The 27,050-nt window shown below is 39.5% G+C and overlaps 1 protein-coding gene across 3 annotated transcripts in view; it reads right to left on the bottom strand.

Moving 5' to 3' along the window:
• Positions 1-2,780: 2,780 nt before the first annotated feature.
• The window catches only part of RBL1 (RB transcriptional corepressor like 1), a 61,945-nt gene continuing 37,675 nt past the window's right edge, over positions 2,781-27,050 (bottom strand). For 2 of the 3 annotated variants that reach the window (XM_041732645.1, XM_041732646.1), the window contains 6 exons: positions 22,028-22,204; positions 19,947-20,018; positions 17,815-17,905; positions 10,164-10,312; positions 7,466-7,630; positions 2,781-5,237 (listed from right to left, as the gene is read on the bottom strand). In XM_041732645.1, coding sequence (XP_041588579.1) covers positions 5,067-5,237; positions 7,466-7,630; positions 10,164-10,312; positions 17,815-17,905; positions 19,947-20,018; positions 22,028-22,204 — 825 coding nt within the window. In that variant the 3' untranslated portion in view covers positions 2,781-5,066. Of the gene's footprint in view, positions 5,238-7,465; positions 7,631-10,163; positions 10,313-17,814; positions 17,906-19,946; positions 20,019-22,027; positions 22,205-27,050 lie in introns of those variants that run through there. The other variant, XR_005984399.1, reaches the window with a different exon arrangement.

Here is a 27,050-nt window from a genome sequence, read left to right as displayed (position 1 = left end):
AAATTTCTAAACCTTGCTATTCCAAGTATAGTCCTTGGACTAGCAACATTGGCATTAAGGCAGCTTGTTAGAAAAGCAAATTGTTAGGTCCAATCTCAGATTTACTGAATTAGAATCTGAGTTTTAACAGGATTAACAATCCTTGGTGATTCCTATGCTCATTAAATTTAAGAAGCACTGGACAGCCCGGTGGCTCAGCAGTTTAGCATCGCCTTCAGTCCAGGGCATGATCTTGGAGACCCTGGATTGAGTCCCACGTCAGGCTCTCTGCATGGAGCCTGCTTCTCCCTCTGCCTGTGTCTCTGCCTCTCTCTCTGTATCTCTCATGAATACATAAATAAAATCTTAAAAATTTTGAGAAGCACTACCGGGTCTCTAATTTGCTTGAGGGTAAATATCACTTGGAACAGAGGTAAACAAAATCCCTAGGTCCCTCCCCTGGAGAGATTATTATTCCATGGTCAAGGGCAGGACCTAGGAATCTGTATTGTTAACATATGTCTCGGGTAATCTTATCCTTGGGTAAGCTTGGGAACTGCAACTCTGAAATAAACATCGGGGATCCCTGGGTGGCTCAGTGGTTTAGTGCCTGCCTTTGGCCCAGGGCATGATCCTGGAGTCCAGGGATCAAGTCCCGTATCGGGCTTCTTGCATGGAGCCTGCTTCTCCCTCTGCCTGTGTCTCTGCCTCTCTCTCTCTGACTCTCATGAATAAATAAAATCTTAAAAAAACCCCATCAGATTTTGCCATTGTCCACCTAAAATTAAAATCTCTTTGAGGACTCTCCATGGTCTATAGTAGTGATTCTCAACCTTAGGTGCTTTCCTAGCAAGTATTTAGAAATCTTGATGCTAGACTGTTCCCCAAACCCATTAAAAACTCTAGGAGACAGACCCATCTATTGGAGTTTTTCAAAGCTCCCCAGTTATGGCCAATGTTGAGAACCCCTGGGAATGATCAAGCCTGATCTTAACCTGGACTAGAAAACCCAACTATTAAAAGCCCTGCTTCCTAAGCTTACTTTGCATTGTATTTTTGCATATGTACACTATACTCCAGCCTCACTAATCCTTCACTGCAAATCCCAAATTTGTGATACACTCATGTCTCTGGGCCTTTCTACAGGCTGTGCTCTCTGAATGGCAAATAGTTATTCATCCCTAAGGACTAAATTACCACTTAGCTTCCCCTTTAGAGTGATTTTAGGGATGCCTGGGTGGCTCAGCAGTTAAGCATCTGACTTTGGCTCAGGTCTGTGATCCTGGAGTTCTGAATGGAGTCCAGCATCAGGCTCCCTGCATGGAGCCTGCTCCTCCCTCGGCCTATGTTTCTGCCTTTCTCAATCTCACGAATGAATAAAAATCCTAAAAAAAAAAAAAAAGGTGATTTTAGATTTCCCTGACTTGCTCATTCCCTTCTGTATGCTAACATCATTCCTCTTTGAAGCTTTGAGAGAAAGAGTGAGAGAGTGCGCTCACGCCAGAGGGGGATGGAAACTCTCAAGGAGACTCCCCCCTTAGCACAGAGCCCTATGTGGGACTGGATCTCATGACTCCAAGATCATGACCTGAACAGAAATGAAGAATCCGATACTTAACCAAATGAGCTACCCAGGTGCCCCAACACCATCCTTCTGCGTAGAGCTCTATTACTATAAGTATTCTACAGTTGATTCTTGAACAACATAGGTTTGGAACTGTGTGGGTCCACGTAAAGCAGATTTTTTTTGATACAGTACACTAACTGTAAATATATATTCCTTATGATTTTAACATTTTAAAAAGATTAACTTAATTGTAAGAACGTAGTGTATAATACATATACAAAGTATGTGTTAATCAACTGTTTAGGATATTGGTAAGGGTTCTAGTCAATAGAAGGCTATTAGTAATTAAGTTTTTGGGGGAGTTAAAAATTATACATGGCTTGACAGCGGGGTGTGAGGTATGTGTGTGGAGATGCTGGTGTCCCTAATCCCTGGTGTTCAAGGAACAACTGTAGTAATGGGCTATAATTATCATATCTTGAAGATAGGAACTATGGCTGGTTTATTTTTATAGCCCTAGCACTTAGCTAAGGGCCAGGAGAATATACTAGGCAGCTAGTAATGTTTTTGACTTAGTAAAAGTACTATAAAAGAAGAAAATAAAAAGAAAATAAAAACAAGCATATTATCTTTAAAAATCTGATTTAATATAACCTTTTTAAAAAAAGATTTATTTATTTATTTATTCATGATAGAGAGAGAGGCAGAGACAGAGGCAGAGAGAGAAGCAGGCTCCTCACAGGGATTTGATCCCTGGACCCCAGGATCATGCCCTGTGCCAAAGGCAGATGCTCAACCACTGAGCCACCCAGGCATCCCAAAACCTTTTTTTTTTTTTTTTTTAAGAATTTATTTATTTGAGAGAGAGAGAGAGCATATGAGACACACAAGCAGAGGGAAGGGCAGAGGGAGAAGCAGACTCCCCACTGAGCAGGGAGCCTGAGTGGGGCTCAATCTCAGGACGCTGGGATCATAACCTGAGCCGAAGGCGGACACTTAACTGGGCCACCCAGGTGTCCCTACATAAAAATCTTAATTAGGAAATAACTTTATTTTTTTTTTAAAAGATTTTATTTATTTATTCATAGAGACAGAGGCACAGGGAGAAGCAGGCATCATACAGAGAGCCTGATGTGGGACTCGATCCAGGGTCTCCAGGATCATGCCCTGGGCTGCAGGCGGCGCTAAACCGCTGTGCCACCGGGGCTGCCCAGGAAAGAACTTTAAGCTGTGAGTCTCATCTGGAGAAATATGCCTGAAAGCACTCCTAAGAGAGAAATAAGTCCTTTCCTTTTTTTAAAAATTTTTATTATTTATTCATGAGAATACACAGAGAGGAGACAGAGAGGCAGAGGCACAGGAGGAGGGAGAAGCAGGGCTCCATGCAGGGAGCCTGGTGTGAGACTCGATCCAGGGTCTCCAGGGTCACACCCTGGGATGAAGGCAGGTGCTAAACCGCTGAGCCACCCGGGCTGCCCCCTAAGAGAGAAACAAGCCCTTTCCTTAATTCAGTATCATAGTTTGCCTCACAAATTCACTCAAAAATCTTGAAGTCATCCTGTGTCTTTAATGTGTCTAAGGCACTTTTTGAATTGAGGTGAAACTCTTCAAATATAAAAAAAAAATTTTTTATTTTAATTTTTTAAAGATTTTATTTATTTATTCATGAAAGACAGAGAGAGAGAGAGAGGCAGAGACACAGGCAGAGGGAGAGGGAGAGGCAGGCTCCACGCAGGGAGCCCGATGTGAGACTCAATCCTGGGACTCCAGGATCATGCCCCCGGCCAAAGGCAGGCGCTACAAGCACCACCTAGAACAAGTTCTAAAATGTTTTCATCAACTCAAAAGAAAACACTATTCAAGCAGTTGGTCACTCTCCATTCTCTTCCTAGCTTTTAAGTTACACTAAGGTATTTTAAATATAAGAAGCAGGTATTTGAGGGACGCCTGGGTGGCTCAGTGGTTGAGCGTCTACCTTTAGCTCAGGGCATGACCCAGGAGTGCTGGATAGAGTCTCTCACCACAGTCTCCCTGCATGGAACCTGCTTTTCCCTCTGCCTATGTCTCTGCCTCTCTTTCTGTGTCTCTCACGAATAAATAAAATCTTAAAATAAAAAAAAGCAGGTATTTGAGAAGGTATAGGTTCTAGGTGGCTGCACAATTGCTTATAGTAATGCAGAAAAGAGCACAAATACAGTTTCTTTCAATATCTCAAAAACTCTAATGTTTTATTAGCTATTTTATGTACACTGATATCATGTCTTAAAAGCTGAAAAAACATATGCAGAGCTTCTTATATAGTCAATGTATAACTGCTCATGTATGTTTTCCACATTAATAACGAAGATGAAAATGACACAATAGTTAGAGCTACATAAAAATATATACAAGGACTTCAGACAAGTTTGATGTTATTTGGTTTACAACATGTGTAGATACTACACAAAAAAATGAGGATGTAATTTTCAGAAAAGTAAAATGTGACCAAAATCACTTTTCTTAAAATTTAAAAATAAAATTCCTGACAATTACAAATTTACAGCCAAATCTTAGACTAAATTGAATTAGCCAGGGTTAAACATAAGTTAAACATTTTGTATTTAAAAAAATAAGGTTTGTAGTTTAAAAAACATACATTTCATAGCTTTCTCAAAATTAATTAAGAATGGTTTATCCATGTCCTTCCAGATTCTGGAAACACATTAGAAAAAGTGAATATTGAACAGCTGATTCTTTGGAAAGCTGCACCCAAGTACCCCTTTTATTAGATTGTGACATCAGCTAAGAGCGCTTATGGTTGGAAAGCAAGGAGTTTAGTAATGCATGGGCTGAGGTACAAATCTGCTTATGCTCAAGGAGAAAGGGCATGAGAAGGGAGCTAGACAACCCAGAATGGTAACAGCACCTGTATGTGAAGTTGCCCAAATGGGTCAGAGACAAGCTATTGTATCATCCTTTGGCCCAGGTGTTAAGGGAGCCAATCCCTATTCAATATACGTATATTATTTTTTAAGTAATTTCTATGCCCAACATGGGGCTCGAACTCATGAATTTGAGATCAAGAGTCTCACATTCTATCAGCCAGGTGCTCCCCTACTCAGTATTAAATCGAGAACAGAGATATCTCAAAGCATGTTTACCAAAAACAGATGATTTACCTTCATGTTACAAAGCACAGGAGGAAACATTTGATTATTTTCAAAAGTGAGCTAAAAAATTATGAGGTATCTCCTTACTTCATCTTAAAAATTAAGCCAAGAAACAGATATTTTAAAAATTCTATAACTATTAAAATGTTTAAAAGGCACTTGAAATAATTGCTTTCCAATCCAACTCAAAATACACTGTCAACTACATTTTGGAAAATTGTAAAAAAAAAAAAAAAAAAAAAAGCACATAATTTTGGTGCAATTGTTAACTCAGTGATACTTTCCATCTACAGGGCTGAAAGTTTTGAAGGACAGAGCCCCAACTTTCTGCCATCTCAAAGTGCTTTTTATCATAGAAACAGGAAGGGCATTCAATGATTTGCTCTCTCACTGACAACATCCTGTAGTCGTTTAAGCAAAACATCATCATTTTCTTGACAGAGGCGTTTGGCAGGTGATTCCGCATCACCATCGATGGTTATTGCTCGCTTCTTGGTTCTTTGTTCACCCTGCCGTATCATATTGTTGATATCTTTCAAACTCTGCAAAAATAGAGGACACATGTGAGTAAAAGGGGAAAAAAGAGGAAATAGCAGCAAAGCACTAAGCTGTTTTTTCCTGCACTTTATCCAAAGCTAAACAGTAGGGTAGAGAATTTATTTTTTTAAGATTTTTATTTATTTGAGAGAGACTGAGCGTGTGAGCATGAGTGGGGGAGGAGCTGAGGGAGAAGAGCAGAGGGAAGGGAAAAGCAGGCTCCCCGCTGAGCAGGGAGCCCAATGTGGGGCTCGATCCCTGGACTCCAGGATCATGACCTGAGTCGAAGGCAGCCACTTAACTGACTGAGCCACCCTGGTACCCCGAGATTTATTTTTAAAAAATTTTTAAGTAATCTCTACACCCAACATGGAACTTGAACTCACAACTTGAGATTAATAAGAGTTGCATGCTCCACTGACTGAGCCAGCCAGGCAGGCTACCCAGAGATTATTTTTTTAATCTAGGCCAACCTAAAAAGGATGATTAGAACACATCTTCTAGTGGCTTTAAAAACTGGATTTACCCTATTAGGAATGCAACTCTCAAGCCTTACCCTAAAACCTACTGAATCAGATACTCTGGGGACAGGTTCCAGGAATCTATGTTTAATCAAGCCCTTCAGGTGATTCTAAACTCCCTTAAAGTTTGAAATCCTCCTCCTAGAGCAATGCTTTTTAAGCTTTAATGTGCTTATTAATCATCTGTGGATCCTGTTTAAAATGCAGATTCAGAATCAGTAGGGCTGGCTTGAAGCTTGAGATCCTGTTTTTGTTTTTGTTTTTAAGATTTTATTTATTTATTTGACAGAGAGATAAAGAGCACAAGCAGAGGGAGCAGCAGAGGGAGAGGGAAAAGCAGGTTCCCTGCTTAGCAGGGAGTATGACACAGGGGTTGATCATAGAGCCAAAGGCAGATGACGAATGAGCCACCTACGCACCCCTGGGTTCCTGCCTTTTTTTTAAACATGCTCCCAGGAGATGTTGATGTTGTTGATCTATAAATTTTTTTTTTTTAATTTTTTATTTATTTATGATAGTCACACAGGGAGAGAGAGAGAGGCAGAGACACAGTCAGAGGGAGAAGCAGGCTCCATGCACCGGGAGCCCGATGTGGGATTCGATCCCGGGTCTCCAGGATCGCGCCCTCGGCCAAAGACAGGCGCTAAACCGCTGCGCCACCCAGGGATCCCCGATGTTGTTGATCTATAAACTACATTCTGAGAGCAAGGCCTTAGAGAAGTGGTTCCTGAATGCTGTGGATCATAATTGTCAAGTGAACCATCCTGCCAGAGCTTTGGGATTCAGCAGGTCTATCAGATAGCTGTGTTCAAGAAGCACCCCTGGTGATTCTGATCTATGGTACTGATATCACTGCCTGATAAGTCAATTGGTCCCATCGTTGATTTCATGCAAGAATCTCTTCTAAAAATCCTTTCAGGAAAACCAACTTCTATGAAGAGGAAATGCAGGTCTGTGAAGTATTATATTTTAGTCAGGTTGGCTTCTGGAGACATACTAAACATATCTGCTTGATAGCTTTTCAAATGTCTGAAAACAACAATCATGTAACTATGACATCTTCATCACTGCATGGAAGTTAAGATGGGAATAACCACAGAACTGTCTGTATAAATATGAGAAGGCCTCTATTTTCAGACTTTTCGCTATCCCATTCATCAAATGAACTTTTACTTCCAAAGCCTTTCTTTAAAGTTAATATTCCTTGTGTCTGACCAGTTACAACTGCTGCCTTATATGTCCTTTCTCAAGATCATGCTTAAGCAGGGAGACACACTGGAGTCTTGCGGTGACTTCTCCAGTATCATATCGATAGTAATGTATCAAACTATCTTAATTGAACATACTGCTCTTGATCACAGGAAACCTGCCACAGTAACAGTTCATATTTATTGGTAGTAACTTTGCAGGCAAAGAGCAAGATTAAATATTACCTTTTTTTTTTTAAAAGATTTTATTTATTTATTCATGAGAGACACAGAGAGAGAGAGGCAGAGACACAGGCAGAGGGAGAAGCAGGCTCCATGCAGGGAAGGGAGCCTGACGTGGGACTTGATCCTGGGTCTCCAAGATCATGCCCTGGCCTGAAGGTGGTGCTAAACCGCTGAGCTACGGGGGCTGCCCAAGATTGAAGATTACTAACTATTAGTCTGAAATCCAGTTTTTAACACATGCACATAGGTTGTTTTGGAGTAAGTTTGTGTGCACCTTACCTTAGAAGGGCTGCCATTGAACTTATATAGCAGAGCACTCCTTGGTGTAAGGCCTGACCCATTCTTATGTGGGGAAACATAAATGGAGTGTTGCTGGGAAACGCGGCGTGGTGAGCCTGGTTGTTGCTTAATATGTGGAAAAGGAGAGAGAGGTGGAGCTTCCATCTGAAATAACCAAAAGTAAATTTTTGTAAGGTTAAGTTTCTTTTTGTGAGTCCCCACCATATTTTTATTCTTTTTTATTTTTATTTTTTATTTTTTATAAGTAGGCTTCATTCCCAACATGGGGCTTGAACTCACAAACCCAAAATCAAGACTTGCATCCTCTACCAAATGAGCCAGCCAAGCACTCTCATAGTTTTATTCCTATTGACATTTCTTTGTTAGGTGTCAGCTATACTATAAGAGTTTATGGCTGAAAAAAGTAAAGACGTGGTCAATTACTTCTTTGTTTTTCAACAATTACTAACAAATAAACTAACGTTTATTTCCATGCATCTTTTAGGAACTCCTGAAGAATTCTGAGACACCCAGAAGTGGTAAGTCAGCAGCATAGGAACCTCTTGTCCATGCAAAGAAAGTAGAAGCCAAGTAATCAATGTCCTAACACAATAACAATCTCCCTCTGTCTCTACACACACATATACACACATACACACAGACATACACACCCTATAACCAAAGCAGTAGCAGAGGGGGAAAAAAAAAGAGACAGCACTCTATGAATCAGGAGGATAAGTCCAACATGGAACAAATATGTTACTGAAATGGTTAAGATTTTATTTTATTTTATTTTATTTAAATTTTATTTGTTTATTCATGAGAGACACAGAGAGAGAGAGAGAGAGGCAGAGACACAGGCCGAGGGAGAAGCACGCTCCATGCAGGGAGCCTGATGTGGGACTTGATCCTGGGACTCCAGGATCATGCCCTGGGCTGCAGGCTGGCGCAAAACCACTGGGCCACCAGGGCTGCCCTGATTAAGATTTTATATTGGGGGATCCCTGGGTGGCGCAGTGGTCTGGCGCCTGCCTTTGGCCCAGGGCGCGATCCTGGAGACCTGGGATCGAATCCCACATTGGGCTCCCGGTGCATGGAGCCTGCTTCTCCCTCTGGCTGTGTCTCTGCTTCTCTCTCTCTCTCTCTGTGACTATCATAAATAAATAAAGAAAAAAATATTAAAAAAAAAAGATTTTATATTGAAATGTGAATGACTTAGAAATAGAATTAGGGGAGCAGGTACTATACTTTCCTTTTTTTATTTTTTTTAAGATTTTATTTATTCATTCATGAGAGACACACAGAGAGGCAAAGACATAGGCAGAGGGAGAAGCAGGCTCCTTGAGCCTGATGTGGGACTTGATCCCAAAACCCTGAGATCATAGCCTGAGCAAAGGCAGACACTCAATCACTGAGCCACCCAGGTGACCCTGGAGATGGCTCCTTAATTAATAATTTCACTCATCATCTTCACTTGAAGCTAATAAACCAATTTTTAAAAAAATTTTTTTTATTTATTTATGATAGTCACACACACACAGAGAGAGAGAGAGAGGCAGAGACACAGGCAGAGGGAGAAGCAGAAGCAGGCTCCATGCACCGGGAGCCCGACGTGGGTTTCGATCTGGGGTCTCCAGGATCGCACCCTGGGCCAAAGGCAGGTACTAAACCGCTGCGCCACCCAGGGATCCCCTAAACAAATTTTTTTTAAAGTAGGCCCCATGCACAGTGTTGAGTCCAACATGGGACTTGGACTCACAACCCTGAGATCAAGATCTGAGTTGAAATCAGGAGTCAGACACTTAAATGAGCCACCCAGGCACCCCTAATAAAACTAGTTTCAATTGACTAGTGACAGACATACTCATGATAGGGGGAGGTGGAACTGATGGAACTGAATGAACAGTCATGGCCTCTGAGAATAGTCACAGGCCATATTCCTTAAAAGGGACAAAGACAGAAATGTAAAGAGAGATACAAATACACATATATGGCTACTGGCTAGATGCAGTTTCGACTATGTCCCTCTACAACTAATGTCCACTCTCCTGGGAAACAACCTCAGCTTATACGCTGGTAATAGTTTTTTGTTTTTTAAAGATTTATTTATTCATGAGAGACACAGAGAGAGGCAGAGACACAGGCAGGGGGAGAAGCAGGCTCCACGCAGGGAGCCCAATGTGGGACTCAATCCTGGGACTCTAGGATCACACCCTGAGCCCAAGGCAGATGCTCAACTGCTGAGATACCCAGGCGTCCCAACATTGGTAATACTTTTACAGGCATTCTTGTACTTCCAAATCTGCACAAAAATATCTTAGTGTTGCCTCTATTAACAATTCAGGCCTATTTATGTCCTTTTCTCTTTATCTTGAGCAAAATAGTTATCTCGTATATAAATATAACAACAGAAATCAAAAACAAGAGAAAAAAATTACCAGAATTGTTTTCATTTTTCCATATTCTCATCTAGTACTTGCCCGTATGTTAACGTAATTCCCCGCAACATAATCATAGTATGGATAAAATTTCCATGATTTCCTCTGGTCTGTGTTGTATCACTGTCTTAATCACTCTTTGATTAATTACTAGCATTTTTTCCCCTCTTATTATATCAGTGGAAATGCTTATCTAGTAAACTCACAGTAATCCAACTATGACTACAAATATTCATATAGTAGTAAAATATAGAACGTACCACATGGTCCTGATTTGACAAATCGTATTTCAGTGCAAATGACTTCACTCTTGCTACATATATTGTATTGTAAAATTTGATAAGATCACCTCTTTCCTCTTTCACTGGTCCACTGGAACAGTCAGGTGTTTTTGTAGCATCTTCCAAGTCTGTTAAAAGAATTCAGTGTTAGAACAGATGCACTTTATTTATTTTTTTTGTTGGAGTTCAATTTGCCAACATATAGCATAACACCCAGTGCTCATCCCATCAAGTGCCCCCCTCACTGCCTGTCACCCAGTCACCCCCACCCCCCGCCCACCTCCCTTTCCACCATCCCTTGTTCGTTTCCCAGAGTTAGGAGTCTCTCATGTTCTGTCTCCCTCTCTGATATTTCCTACACATTTTTTCTCCTTTTCCCTTTATTTCCTTTCACTATTTTTTATATTCCCCAAATGAATGAGACCATATAATGTTTGTCCTTCTCCGATTGATTTATTTCACTCAACATAATACCCTCCAGTTCAAACAGATGCACTTTAGTATATATATAGATCTGAGTTACAACTCTCTCTACAACAACAAAAAAGTAAATACAAATCTCTATGTAAAGCAATTCATGTTTTTATTTTTTTAAAGATTTTATTTATTTATTCATGAAAGACACACACACACACACACACACACACAGAGAGACAGAGAGAGGCACAGAGAGACAGGCAGAGGGAGAAGCAGGCTCCATGTAGGGAGCCCGATGTGGGACTCGATCCCAGGTCTCCAGGATCACGCCCTGGGCTGAAGGCGGTGCTATACTGCTGATCCACCCGGGCTGCCCAACTAATGTTTTTAGAAAGGGTTCAGAAATCTATCTATATTATGTATAAATTAAATTGGAATCTTGAGAAATGCAAGTATGTAAACAGGCTACTACTCTTTTTCTCTAAATATTACTTCAGCAAGAATGTTTTTACAACCATACCTTTCGAGCTCATGGTCACTGGTTGCCAGAGGGCACCAGCCCTGGGTGAGGGTTTAGCTAAATTGACCTCCAACATATGGGTGGCAATGGCAAATCATGAGCTCTGGGTAACAAAAGGCCTGCAGATAGTCATAATGGCTCTTTGAGAAAGGTGGAAAGACTCTAAAAGGTAAAGCATATCCTCATAGATGAAGAAAGAAGCAAGATGAATTGCCTGTATTTATTTTTCTGTAATACATGGCAGGTAAGAAGTGTTCTAAGAGCCTTATTTTCCCCAAGCACAACAGGAACCTTGGTGCTCAGTTTATAGATAGTTTCCTAGGTTATAAAATGATAGCTTATCTTGAGGTGCTTTACTATTTATTGTGTAACTCTGGGACAGCTTATGATACCATGCAGAAATTTACCCTACTCTTTCTTTGCAAGAGTATTACAAACCATTACAAGACAATTACAAACCATTCTACTTGAACATGTAAGAATCATCTGCTTATGGGAGCTAAGAAAACCACTGAAAATTGAAAATAATTCAGCAAAGGGACACCTGGGTGGCTCAGTCAGTTGAGTGTCTGCCTTTGGGTTAGGTCATGATCCCAGGGTCCTGAGACTGAGCTCCATATCAGGCTCCCTGCTCAACGGTGAGCCTGCTTCTCCCTCTGCCCCTCCCTGTCCCCATGCTCTCTCTCAAATAAACAAACAAAATCTTAAAAAAAAAAAAAAATCAGCATAAAGGAGTGCCCGGGAGGCTCAGTCAGTTGAGTGTCCGCCTTTGGCTCAGGTCATGGTCTCAGAGTCCTGGGATCAGCAGCTTAGGGCTCCTTGCTAAGCTGAGGGTCTGCCTCCCCTATATCCTCTCCCTCCCTACTTGTGCTCTGTCTCAAATAAAGACTAAAAAAATAAAAATAATTGAGTATATGAAGAAAAGTTTTTTTTCCTTTTTTTTTTTAAGACTTTATTAATGAGAGACAGAGAGAGAGAGAGAGAGAGAGAGAGAGAGAGAGAGGCAGAGGCATAGGCAGAGGGAGAAGCAAGCTTCATGCAGGGAGCCCAGCCCGATGCTGGACTTGATCCTGGGACTCCGGGATCAGGCCCTGGACCAAAAGCAGATGCTGAACTCCTGAGCCACCCAGGATTCCCTGAAGAAAAGTTTTTTTTTTTTTTTAAAGATTTTATTTATTTATTCATAGAGACAGAGAGAGAGGCAGAGACACAGGCAGAGGGAGAAGCAGGCATCATACAGAGAGCCTGACGTGGGACTCGATCCAGGGTCTCCAGGATCATGCCCTGGGCTGCAGGCGGCGCTAAACCACTGCGCCACTGGGGCTGCCCTGAAGAAAAGTTTTCATTCTCATTTTAGTATATGTGCTGCCGAAGCGAGTAAGTTTTTATTCTCAATACACGAGACTGCAAACACTGCAGACATAGATAAAAGCACTACAAAGTACTTTTAAAAAAGCCAAAGAGCCAAAGGCATCTTAGGAAAACTAGAAAACTCAAGCATGGTCCAAGGGCCAAGCAGCCCCATTGAATCAGAAATCTCAGTCACAATTTGGATATCTTTTTCACTCTTGTGTTTTTCAAAATTAATTTTTAAAAAGATTTATTTATTTGAGAGAGAGAGGACACATGCACGAGCCGCAGGAGAAGGAGACAATCTCAAGCAAACCCTCTGCTGAGGAACCCAACATGGGGCTTGATCCTGTAACCCTAAGATCACAACCTAAGCTGAAATCAGAAATTAGACACTTAACTGACCAAGCCACCTGGGCACCCCTTGACTTTTTTTTTTTAAGTTTATTTATTTTTAGCAATCTCTATGCCCAGTGTGGGGTTGGAACTCACAACTCTTGAGACCAAGACTCACATGCTCTTCTACTGAACGAGTCAGGAAGCCCTTTTGCTATTTTTTTAAAATTCAAATTTTATTATTATTATTTTTAAAGTAAGCTCTATGTCCAACATAGAGCTTGAACTCATGACCCCAAGATTAAGAATCACATGCTCTACCAACTAAGCCAGCCAGGTGCCCCTCTTGCTATTTTGAAGGATCTCAATAGCTGGGAAAAGGCTATACGGTCAAATAAGTTCAGGAAATGCTGCATATTATATCCTCCTCTTGGAAATTCAGAATCCATGTTAGAATATTAAAGGCTCTGAGAAGTCTTGCAGTTGGAAAAACCATTTATTTTTAAAGATTTTAAATTTATTTATTCATTAGAGACACACAGAGAGAGGCAGAGACACAGGCAGAGACAGAAGCAGGTCCCCTGTAAGGAACCCAATGTGGGACTCGATCTGGACCCTGGGATTATGCCCTGAGCCAAAGTCAGATGCTCAAACGCTGAGCCACTCAGGCATCTCTAAAATCATTTTTTTAAAAGATTTTATTTATTCATGAGACACAGAGAGAGATGCAAGCTCCCTGAAGGGAGTCTGATACAGGACTCGATCCCAGGACCCTAGGATCATGCCCTGAGCCAAAGGCAGATAGATGCTCAATGGCTGAGCCACCCAGGTACCCTTAAATTAAAGTCTTAATTAGGAGATGGAACTTATGAAAGACTGCAGGAGAGATGGGGATCAAAGTTTTGCTTGCCTGGTGCTATAACTGTTACAAATATGTTTTCTCCAGAGGGTAGAAGGGATCTCTATCTGATATAATTTGAGGTACATTTTTGATAAGTATTTTAAAAAATTTTTTAAAGTTTTAAAATTTATTTAAGTAATCTCCATACTCATCATGGGGCTTGAACTCATGATTGTGAGATCAAGAGTTGCATGTTCTTCTGAGCCAGCTAGGTGACCCTGATAAATAAATAAATAAATAAATAAATAAATAAATAAATAAATTTTTTAAAGATTTTTAAAATTTATTTTGCGTGTGAGAGAGAGCGAGTGAGCCCCCCTGTGAGCTGAGGGAGGAGCAGAGAGAAAAAGAATCTCATGTAGACTCTACACCAAGCGTGGAGCTTGGCACAGGGCTCGATCTCACAACCCTGAGATCACAACCTGAGCTGAAGCCAAGAGTCAGAGGCTCAACCAACTGAGTCACCTGGGTGCCCTGACCCTGATAAATATTTTTTAAATGAATCAGTGAACTATTATGGTCTTATAATTTTCCCTACTGCTCTCATGAATAAGAAGAATGTCTTTTGGATTATCATATAATCACTGCCAATTAAATGTGATTAAAAAGCAATTAAAATGTGATTTTATAACCACATTTACATAAATCATCAGTGAATGATACAAATCTTTAGGAGAATAATTATCTGCAGAGCTCTGGAGAGACATGCTAAATTGTTCAGCCTGGATCTTTGGCTTCAGAATTTTCTAAAGATGTAAAGTGAAGTGGAATGGAAGAAGGTAATTGTCCTAGAGTTGCAGGTGGCCACCAATTACAACCATCATGCATGTGGTTTTATATCCCAGGATAACACATTTCATCTAAGGAAAAAGACACTGAGGAAACAGTAGATATTCATTTCTCAGGGAACTGGTTTCAGAGCTTGGGCATACATATCCAAATTATTTGGGAAGCACACAGTGATGAAACCCTCATCCATCACCCCTAAAGGAGCTGCTCAATTGACTGATGATGGTTTCTTTGCACATACTGTTATGAGTCTTCAGATTGAGAAGAGGCATATATTGTGATTCTTAACACTTAAAAATGGAGAAAGAAGTAAAATTATTTTAAGATAAAAATAAGAAAGATCAGAATTTATTTATAAATCAAAGGGTGATATGATGGGCTTGACCAGCACAGCAGCACTTCCCTGGAATAAGCATTTAATATTTGTTTTATATTTCTCCTACCATATCCTCATTCATCCTTTTTTATTGCCAGGAATAACAGTGGGCAATAAATATTTATGACTGGCTTTCTGACTGAGAGAGCATTGCTGTTTAGCTCCAGTTATGCAAAAGCTACTGATCATGAGCCAATTTAAAACTTTAGTTGTTTTATCCACTTTAGTGATATTTTGGCAGTTTGCTGGGATTTCTAAAAGGTATCAATATACTCCCAAAAACAAGTAAAAATGTGCACTATTTATATCTTTATTGTCTGGTGATTGTTAAATGGGTATATAATGTGAAATAAAATCACCTGATTATCAATTTGCATTTACCAATGTTATATATTTCATATGAAAACAGAATTTTGGGGATCCCTGGGTGGCTCGGCAGTTTGGCGCCTGCCTTTGGCCCGGGGCCTGATCCTGGAGTCCCGGGATCGAGTCCCACGTCGGGCTCCCGGCATGGAGCCTGCTTCTCCTTCCTCCCGTGTCTCTGCCTCTCTCTCTCTCTCTCTCTCTATGTCTATCATAAATAAATAAATCTTTAAAAAAAAAAAAAGAAAACAATTTTTGTCTCATGAGAGAATCTGCTTTTCAGGTTTTTTTTTTTAATGTATGACCTAGTCTTCAACATTTCGAGTATTTTATTTTTCAATTTTATTTTTTAAGATTTTATTTGTTTGACAGAGACAGCACATGTAGGGAAAGTGGCAGGCAGAGGGAGAAGCAGTCTTCCTTCTGAGCAGAGAGCCTGATGTGGGAGCTCAATCCCAGGACCCTGGGATCATGAACTGAGCTGAATGCACAGGCCTGACTGAGCCACCCAGGCACCCCTGAAAGTTTTATTTAACTAATCTCTACACCCAACATGGAACTCAAACTTACAACCCTAAGAGTCACACATTCCTCCAACTGAGCCAGCCAGGCACCCCTAAAGTATTTATTTATTTTTGAGAGAGGTGTAGAGAGAGAGAGAGAGAGAGAGAAAGGTGGGGAGGGGCAAAGGGAGAGAAAATCTTTAGCAGGTTCCATACTCAGTGTGGAGCCTGAGGTAGGGCTCAATCTCAGAATCCCGAGATCATGACGTGAGCTGAAATCAAGAGTTGGATGTTTAACTGCTTAACTGACTGGGTCACTTTGGTGCCCCCTACAAAGTACTTTTTTTTTTTTTAACAAAGTACTTTTATTTTTTTTTAAAGATTATTTATTTATTCATAGAGACACACACACACACAGAGAGAGAGAGAGAGGGAGAGAGAGAGAGAGAGGCAGAGACACAGGCAGAGGGAGAAGCAGGCTCCATGCAGATAGCCTGACGTGGGACTTGATCCAGGGTCTCCAAGATCACGCCCTGGGCTGCAGGCGGCGCTAAACGGCTGCGCCACTGGGGCTGCCCTACAAAGTACTTTAAAAAAAAGAATATGGGGCAGCCCAGGTGGCTCAGCGGTTTAGCGCCGCCTTCAGCCCAGGGCGTGATCCTGAGGACTGGGGATCGAGTCCCATGTTGGGCTCCTGCATGGAGCCTGCTTCTCCCTCTGCCTGTGTCTCTGCCTCTCTCTCTCTCTCTCTCTCTCTGTCTCATGAGTAAATAAATAAAATCTTAAAAAAAAAAAATGGCCTTAGAGAAATTAGCTTCTGAAGGAAAAAAAAAAGACATTTAAAATGAAATACTAATAAAATACAATAAATTTTATATTGCTTAAAAAATAATAAATAATAGCTGTTACTGAGGTCTTACTTTATTTTTTTATCTTTATTTTTTTAATTTTTATTTATTTATGATAGTCACACAGAGAGAGAGAGAGAGGAAGAGACACAGGTAGAGGGAGAAGCAGGCTCCATGCACTGGGAGCCCGACGTGGGATTCGATCCTGGGTCTCCAGGATCGCGCCCTGGGCCAAAGGCAGGCGCCAAACCGCTGCGCCACCCAGGGATCCCCCTGAGGTCTTACTTTCAACAGATCTGGTGTTAAACAGCACACACATATCATTCTTTGTAATCCTTAAAACAAGCCACTGAGGAAGTATTGTAGTTTTCAACATGCTGATATAATACACTGGTGTATTACATTTGTGTTACTTAGATTAAGCTATAATCTGGGTCTCTTAAATTTTCTTTCTCTCTTGGTTTAAGATTTTATTTATGAGAGAGAGCGAGCGCAAAATATGTAGGGGAGGGGCAGAAAGGGAGGGGGAGGATAAGCAGACTCCACACTAATCGAGGAGCCCCATGTGGGCTCAACCCCACAACTCCAAGACCCTGAGATCATGATCTGAGCCGAAATCAAGAATTGGCCAATCAACTGAACCACGTAGGAGCCCCTGACGTTTTCTAATCAATAATACCAGTCTACGTAGTCCATTAACATAATAATGAAGAATGCATAGTCCATGAGTAAATCACTGTTTTAATCAGGAAGCTCATTCCCAATAGGTGGCTACTATAGGGGGTTTCTATTAGGCATATCTCAATCAAAGGCCAATGCTCTGCTAATTAACATAGTCAATGTCAGAAATGAGTTTTTATTGATGAAAATCGTCATAAATGCCTAATGCTTAAAATAGGCACATGTTGGGGAAATTAGGAGTATTTACCTATTTATTTAAAAGTTCTGGGAAGCCTTCTATATGTTTTACTAACATATGTAACTTAAATGTGGAATAGCTTCTAAAACACAACAGGTGAACACGTTAATGGTTTCAATTTATACCCTCTCTGGGGAGGGAAGCACCTGACCCATATTTATCTCAAACTTGTTTTTTCCCTAATGCATTCACATATGCATTATCCATCCCACCTACATCATTGCCTCCATATTGTCTGACACCCACTGTGTTATGTACAATGTAATCAAAGGTATGCTACATATAGATTATTAAATTGGGCAACTTACCACAATCTGTCATTTCAAAATCACCATTTATGTTTTTATTGTATGCCACAACTTCTCTTGGAATACTTTTCAATAGTACACTTCTATAGACCTATAGGTCAGAGTAGAAAAAAAGGACTGCTATGTCAGAGAGGCACAAGTTAAGCAAAACCAAAATAAGAACAAAATAGGTTACCAGTGAAAGGGTATTTGTCTGTATGGGTGATAATCAAGGGCAAGGGGTTGTTAGCCTGGCAAATGCAGATTACGGCAAACATCTTAGTAGATGGCATATGGAAGCAGAGCCTATCACCTAAACCAAGCCATTGTAGGAGTTTACAAAACAGAAGACTTGAGGTAGCAGATAGCAACTAAACAGTGATGAGCAGGTTTTGTCAAATAAAAGCAACTTCAAATATCTGAGCTTATTATTCTTCCTTTTTTAATTCCTTACATGAGAATTATTTGATCTCATGAAGGCTTGTTTTCCTGCTCCCATCTCACTTCCACCTCCTTTCAGGTGGCACAGGAAAATCTGTTTCCCTTCTTTGCCCTAAATTCTTTCCTACCTCCAATATAGCTGAAAAGCATGACTGATTCTCTGTCATCCTATGAGTATTGGTATTGAGAGGATTTTTAGGAAGCTCTGGGTTGGTCCATTTTAGATCACACTAACTTTGCCTTAATGATCTTTGGGGATAATCTGGACCTCTCTAGGCTCTGTTCCTGAGGGATTTTTCTGAAGGGTCCAGAAACTCTTAGCCTGTCATAGGATATAACAAATGCCTGTACTTGGCTCTTCTAATGTGTGTATTATATCTATATCTAATGTCTGTATCACTGTGTTTTGAAGCTTAGGTAAGGAAGTAAAATTATATGTGGGGCTCTCTTAGAAGGGGGTGTGACTACCAGTACTTGAGCATGGGATATCTGAGCAGTTATCTGTTCCTGAGATGGCAGATCACAAAGGTCAAAAAGGAGGCTATTATGCTCCTTAGAGCACAGCAACCAGGTTCTTTAGTGGTCAAAGCTTTAAGGTAGCTTAATCTTGTGTTCTTCAGCTACAGTAATAGTAATATTATGGAGGCAACAGTCATTAAATACTTACTATGTGCCAGGCCATCACTAGGTTAATATTTTATATTTCCATAGCTGAAAAGTTGTGATTCTCACCATCACTACTATAAAACAACATTATAAAAAAGGCTTGATATCTATTTAAAGATGCAAACATTAAGATTCTTAATAGAAAATAGATGGCAGGGCAGCCTGGGTGGCTCAGCGGTCTAGTGCCTGCCAGGAGACCTGCCTGGAGACCCAGGATCGAGCCCTGCGTCAGGTTTCCTGCGTGGGGCCTGCTTGTCCCTCTGCCTGTGTCTCTGCTTCTCTCTCTCTCTCTCTCTCTCTGTATCTCTCATGAGTAAATAAATAAAATAAAAAAAAAAAAAAAAAAAAGAAAATAGATGGCAAAAGAAGCTTGACTTAAGTTAATAAATCCTCAAATTTCACTGGATTCAAATATCATTAGAGAATCAAGTCTCATACAGTTAAAGATTATTATTATTATTATACATATTTTTCATTTGATTTTTTATAAAGTAGGCTCCATGCCCTATGGTGGGGTTTGAACTCATGACCCTGTGACTCACATGCTCTACTGACTGAACTAGCCAGGTGCCCCATATTTTTTGTGACAAATGTCCCCATTCAACAAATGAACAAATGAAATAGGAGAATATGTTAACAAGTATATGCAAATACATGGATGAGTGAGAAGCAGCCAATTTCCTGGCTTTTCTGAAACTGTCTTTAGAGTTTAATAGTATGCATTAAACCAAAAACTCTAGGGAGATCCCTGGGTGGCTCAGCGGTTTATCGCCTGCCTTTGGCCCAGGGTGTGATCCTGGAGTCCTGGGATCGAGTCCCACATCGGGCTCCCTGCGTGGAGCCTGCTTCTCCCTCTGCCTGTGTCTCTACCTCTCTCTCTCTGTGTCTCACATGAGTAAATGAATAAAATCTTTAAAAAAACAAACAAAAAAAAACCCCTCTAAAGTAGAGTAAAACTGTAAAAGAAATTTACCTTCTATATGACTTGTCAACAGAGAAACAGTACAAACCTATTTTTGGACAGGAGGAAAAATAATGCAACTCACATGACTATTAGCCTGGGGCTGATTCCTGTAACTTTTCATTATTTCTTGAAAAGTTCTTTCTTCTTTTGTTACCTAAGGAAAATAAAAACTGTATTTATCAATTACTCTTAAAAGAAAAAGGCTCTGAACAAAACTTCAATTATAAGTTGTCATTGAGAGCAGTCTTGCAGAAAGCCATTAACCCCAGGCCAGTCCATGACTAAAAACCATTACCATTTATGATATTTACTACCTTTAAAGTTCAGGCTTTGTGGCCTCTGGGAACTCAGCTAATAGTTTTATTAATCAAAAGCACTGATATTGCTATGGTATAACTCTACTGAAAATGCATTTTTTTATAAAAAGAATGATACAAGAAAACTCAGATCTGTGCATCCCCTGCAGTCTCTGATTTTATTAGCTTTTAAAGTACTTATTTAAAAGTAAATTAACCACATACTAAAGGACAGAAAATTTCTTGTGGTGATACACAAGAAAATTGAGCAGTTACTATACGATGAAATTTTTATTTATTTTTAAAGATTTTATTTATTTATTCATGAGAGAGAGAGACAGAGAGAGAGAGAGAGAGAGAAACACACAGAAGAAGAGACACAGGCAGAAGGAGAAGCAGGCTTTATTCAGGGAGCCCAACATGGGACTCAATCCCCAGTCTCCAGGATCATGCCCTGGACTGAAGGCGGCACTAAACTGCTGAGCCACCGGGCTGCCCATGATGAAGCTTTTAATATTTTAGGACAGATTATAGGGTTTCTTTTTTTTTCTTTTGATTATAGGGTTTCTAATGCTTAGCCAGAAAATTTACAGTGGTGGCCAAAAGGAAGAAAATGGATTTTCATGTATAAAGGTATCTTTTCTGGCTTATTTATTATAAAGTTTACTTAATTTACTCCTTCCCTCTACTTAATCAAAGTCCATTACCACTAAACCTTTTCTCTATAATGATGAGCTAGAAATGGCAAAGCCTGAACTCTGATAGTTCTCTGGAAAACACAAATGATTAGTTAATAACATTTATTAGTATTTATTTTGTACAGAGATTTAAAAAAAGCCCTTGAGAGGATAATCAAAAATAAGTCTAAAAACATGTTCTCTGTCTCAAAAAGCTTAAAATTTAGATCTTAACTATGTACACTTACTAGGACTGCCAGTGTGGTCATATGGTTCAGACCAAAGTTATAGGTGATTGTCTCAGATATATCAGAATTTTAAAAAACAAGTAAGATATTATTTTATGATAAAAAACATACAATGTTGTAGCAACTACAAAATAAAATGCTCTTGTAAGGTGGTGCAACAAATCGCTAGAGAACAATGTTATACAAGCTATTTTATGAATTATGAATTCATTAAATTATGAAATAGGAAATCCTAGGTTGCCATTTATTAATTGTATAACTTTGACAAGTTACTTGCAGCTCTGGGCCTTGGTTATCAGCCTACAATATAATGATCATTTTACTGTGAAGTATCAGATGAGAGGTGTCACAGGGATGGGGGTGGCAATGGTGCCGTTCACATTAATAATATGGAGAGCCATATACTACAAATGGTGTCTAAGATCTATTCCAATTTATTTACAACCAATGTAGTCTTATGATATGGGAAAGCTAAAGAAATGGAGTCTAGAGAATAGATATAGTAGCTGGAATTTACTACTTAATTAACAGTGGTGGGCAGTGCTGGCAAATAGCATTTTTTTTTAAAGATTTTGTTTATTAAAAAAAAAAAGATTTTGTTTATTTATTCATCACACACACACACACACACACACACACACACACACAGAGAGAAGCAGAGACACAGGCAGACGGAGAAGCAGGTTCCATGCAGGAAGTCTGACATGGGACTCCATCCTGGGTCTCCAGGATCAGGCCCTGGGCTGAAGGTGGCGCTAAACCACTAAGCCACCTGAGCTGCCCAGCAAATAGCATTTAAGGCAAACTAGTAAGTGCAACAGAGTTTTCTTTTCACTTCGTGCTTCAAATAAAAGCAACTTCAAATATCTGAGCTTTTTCTTCCTGTGAAGAATAAAAGAATGGGAAACTAGGACCAAGAGCTTCCCCTAGTTTATATATTACCTTTGCCATGATGTAAAAGGCACAAAGGAGCAGCTGATCCAAATGTCTGTCTTTCATAAGATCAGGGCAGTGAACTAAAGTAAATTCAAAACATGTCCATATCTTCCTTCGTAACTCATTTGAAACATCCAGTTTTAAACATAAATCACGTAAGCGGACACTTGCCAAATGATAGACCTAAGATGGAAGGTAGTACATTAAGACAAAAACAAAACAAAACAAAAAACAAAACAAAACAAAAAAACAAGTAATTTCTCTAATTTACCTCTTACCATGGACATGGGCTTTGGGCCAAGACTGACAAACACCTAGGCTGTTGATAAATATTATGTAAAATTACATAAAATTTCTGTCCTACAGCAGGAGACCACAGATTGAAGCAAAATTCTCTTTAGAAAACCATCTTAAAGGGGTACCTAGGTGGCTAAGTTGGTTGAGCATCTGCCTTGGGCTCAGGTCATGATCTAGATTCCAAGGATTCAGCCCCGTGTTGGGCTCCCTGTTTAGTGGTGAATCTGCTCCTCCCTCTACTCCTCCCCACTGCCAGTGATCTCTGTCATATGATCTAATAAACAAATAAGTAAATATAAAAAAATTATTTTGAAAAAGATGTCCTCTGTGTTGTCACCTATGTAAATAAAGTAAGAAGCACTAACTGCAGGATTTACTTGCATAATAACCATTATGAATACATAATTTTTCAAGTGTTCAGAAATTCCCCACACCTTTTTTTTTGTTCAGATAAAACTGCCACAAAGTCTAAAATGTCAGATAGTAGGGGTGCCTGGCTGACTGAGTTGGTGGAGCATACAATTCTTGATCTCGGGGTTGTGGGTTCAAGCTCCAGGTTGCATGTAGAGATTACTTAAAAATAAAATCTCAAAAAGAAAAGTCATATAATAAAGAGCTAAAATGTTTGACTTCAAGAGTAAGTCAGAAAGCTAAACAATTTAAAAGGCTTCCCCTATGTTCTACATTGTTTCCACAAGCACATAAATGGAATATTAAATTCAGTTCAATGCCTTGAAACCTTTCATTTTTGTAATTTTTTTATTTTTAAAATTATTTATTATTATTTTTAAAAGATTTTATTTATTTATTTATTCATGAGAGACACAGAGAGAGAGAGAGGCAGAGACATAGGCAGAGGGAGAGGCAGGCTCCATGCAGAAAGCCTGATGTGGGACTCGATCCTGGGACTATAGGATCACGCCCTGAACCAAAGGCAGATGCTCAACTGCTGAGCCACCCAGGTGTCCCTCATTTTTATAATCTTTGTATGAACTGATAGTAATGCAAATGACCAGAAGGTCCATACAAGAGTCTAAAATGGCTTCCAGTCATCCAAGAAACATTATGTTTTACTGTTTTAAGCCTTTAAATTTAAATGTTCAGGGAAAAATACTGAAAAAGAGTCAAATATCCCTTATATAAAAGTATCTTTGGCAGGAAAATAATCCACAAATTAGAGTTTAAAAACAAATGTAAACTATCCAACACACTAATCTGAAAAAAAGAGAGGTGGTTGACTCCAAAGCCACAAGTGATTCATTTTTTTTTTTTCACAAGTGATTCATTTTATAGCAAACTAATTTTCTGCATCCTATCACCTTATTTCTGGTTGAGATGGCCAAGAGATAAACAGAATCCATTTCGGTCAGACAAGTGGGAAAGATGCTAAAACTTTGTATTTGTGATAGAAAATAAAACATGCAGTCCTAATTTAAAAGATTACAAGAAATATGTAATTAAATACTTGTTAAGTATCTTTTACAGAGTTGATCCAATGCATTACAGAAACATATTCTGAAAGTCTTCTGATTTTAACAAAAAATTCATAGAAAATTCCATTCAGGCACAGAATGCCAGTATCACATGGAGTTCAACATAATAGCTGTAATTTATTCAAGGAATGGTTATTTTGAATTCACTATAGACCTGGACACTTATGCTCCTTATAGATATAGACATACTATTCTCTTTGAGGATAAACTTTTCTATGTCCTAATCTCTATCAATATGCTAAAAAAAAAACAGATTCTGAAATAGATTCAGAATTAAAAATTCAGAACTAAAGTTTTATTTCTGTCAATCTTAGATTCATTATCAAAGACAGAAATCTGCCATTTTGAAAATTAAAAATAGGGAATGGGGGAAAAGCTGCATTTTGAATCTCTGTTTTTAAAACAAGCCTAGAAAGGCACAAAGGGGAGGTAGGATTTGGGGAGTCAGAGTAGAGGAGGCAATGGGAGTACAGAAAGGGCAAGTCTTTCAAGAATTAATGATGAAGGGCAGCCCCGGTGGCGCAGCGGTTTAGCATTGCCTTCAGCCCAGGGTGTGATCCTGGAGACCTGGGATCGAGTCCCATGTTGGGCTCCTTGCGTGGAGCCTGTTTCTCCCTCTGCCTGTGTCTCTCATGAGTAAATACATAAAATCTTTAAAAAAAAAAAAGAATAAAATATCTCTTTTCCTCTACCACCAATAATGAATAACCCCAAAATAAAATAAAGAAAGCAAATGCATTTATAATATCATGAATAATAGGAATCAACCAAGGAGGTAAAAGAGTATATACTGAAAACTGCAAAATGCTGCTGAAAGAAACTAAAGATAAATAATAAAACACTGTATGTTAACTAAAAAACCAAACACCCAAAACACAAATAAATGGAAAGATATCCCATATTCATGGACTTGAAGGCTTAATAATGGTAATAAGATGTCAATACTAGTCAAAGCAATTTACAGATTCAGTGCAATCCCTATCAAAATCCCCATGATGTTTTTTTACAGAAATAGAAAAATCCATCTTAAGAAAAATCCATCCTAAAACTCATGTGGAATCTCAAGGGGCTCTAGATTGCCAAAATAATCTCGAAAAAGAAGAACAAAGTTGGAAGGCTCACATTTCCCAATTTTAATACACACTACAAAGTTCTAGTAATCAAAACAGTATAGGACTACCATAAACACAGAAATTAAGAGGACAGGGATGCCTGGGTGGCTCAGTGGTGAGTGTCTGCCTTGGCTCAGAGAGTGAGCCCTGGGGTCCCAGGATTGAGTCCCACACATTGGGCTCCCTGCATGGAGCCTGTTTCTCCCTCCACCTGTGTCTCTGCCCTCCCCACCCCGTGTCTCTCTCATGGATAAATAAATAAAATCCTAAAAAGAAAAAAAAGAAATTACGAGGATAATGCTTAGAAAAGAGCCCAGAAATAAGCTGTCACACATATGGTTCAATGGCTTTGGAAAATGGTGCCAAGACCATTCAAGGGAAAAGAGTCTTTTCAACAAATACTGTTGAGAAAACGGATGCAAAAGAATGAGGCTAGATCCTCATCTTCCACCATATACAAAATTAACTCAAAGTGAATCAAAGAATTAAACACAATTGCTGAAAATGTAAAACTCCTACAAAAAAACAGGGGGAAAAGCTTCATGACATTGGAATAAATGCTCCACGATTTCTTGGATATGACACAAAAAGGAAAAGACAGCAAAATAAAACATAGACAAACTGAACTTCTTCAAAGTCAAAATGACAATCAACACAGAGAAAAGGAAACTCGGAATGGGAGAAAATACTTGCAGATTATAAACCTGATAAGGATTCTTATTCTGAATATATAAAGAACTACAGCTCAATGACAAAACTCAAATACAAAATGGGCAAAAGACTTTAATAAATATTTCTCCAAGGAAAACAGATAGCCAATAAACACATGATGGATGCTCAACACCACTAATAATTAGGGAAATGCAAATCAAAACTATGAGATACCACTTCATTCTTTTTTTTTTTTTTTTTTTTTTTAAGATTTTATTTATTTGAGAAAGAGCAAGCGAGAGCGAGCATGAGCAGGGAGGGAAGAGAGAGAGGGAGAAGCAGACTCCTTGCTAAGCAGGGAGCCTGATGCAGGGCTCAATGCCAGGACCCTGCTGCCATCATGATCTGGCAGAGACTTAACCGACTGAGCCACGAACGTGCCCTCCCCACCCTTCAGTCTCATTAAGATGGCTACTACCAAAAATAACATGGGATGTGTGGGTTGCTCAGTGGTTGAGCATCTGTCTTCCTTTGATTCAGGGTGTGATCCTGGGGTCCTGGGATGGAGTCCCACATCAGGCTTCCTGCATGGAACCTGCTTCTCCCTCTGCCTTATGTCTCTGCCTCTCTCTCTGTGTCTCTCATCAATAAATAAATAAAATCTTAAAAAAAAATAACAGAAAACAGAGTTGACAAGAATGTGGAGAACTTGGAACCTCATGTATGGTAGCAGAAATATAAAACTGTTTTTTTAAAATATTTTATTTATTCATGAGAAGGGGGGGGGCAAAGACACAGGCAGATTCAGAAGCAGACTCCATGCAGGGAGCCCAATGCAGGACTCCATCCCGGGACTCCAGGATCATGTCCTGAGCTGATGGCAGAGACACTCAACCGCTGAGCCACCCAGGCGTCTCTATAGCAGGAATATAAAATGGGGCTGACACTGTGGAAAATGGTATGACAGTTCCTCAAAAAATTAAATTCAGAATTATATTCCACTTCTGGGTATATATACAAGAAAACTGAAAACAGAGACTTGAGTAGATATTTGTACACTAATGTTCATAGCAGCATTATTCACAATAACCAAAAGGTAGAAACAACCTAAATGTTCATGTATGGATGAACTGAAAAACAAAATGTGATATATAAATACAGTGGGATATTACTCAGACTTAAAAAGGAAATTCTGAATGATGCTATAATATGGATGAATCTTGAAAACTTATGCTAAGTGAAACAAACCCTGTTACAAAAGGATGCATATTTGTACTTATATGAGGTGCCTGGAGTAGTTAAATGCATAGAGACAGAAAGAAGAATGGTGGCTGTCGGGAGCTGGTGGTGGGAAGAGGAATGGGGAATTATTGTAATTGGAACAGAGTTTCAGTTTAGGAAGATGACAATGTTCTGGGATGGATGATGGTGAAAACTGTGTATCAATGTGAATGTACTTAATGAAACTTAACTGTA

Source organism: Vulpes lagopus, chromosome 18 (genome assembly GCF_018345385.1).
Source record: "Vulpes lagopus strain Blue_001 chromosome 18, ASM1834538v1, whole genome shotgun sequence".
NCBI lineage: Eukaryota > Metazoa > Chordata > Mammalia > Carnivora > Canidae > Vulpes > Vulpes lagopus.
This window is presented reverse-complemented; position numbering and strand designations above follow the sequence as displayed.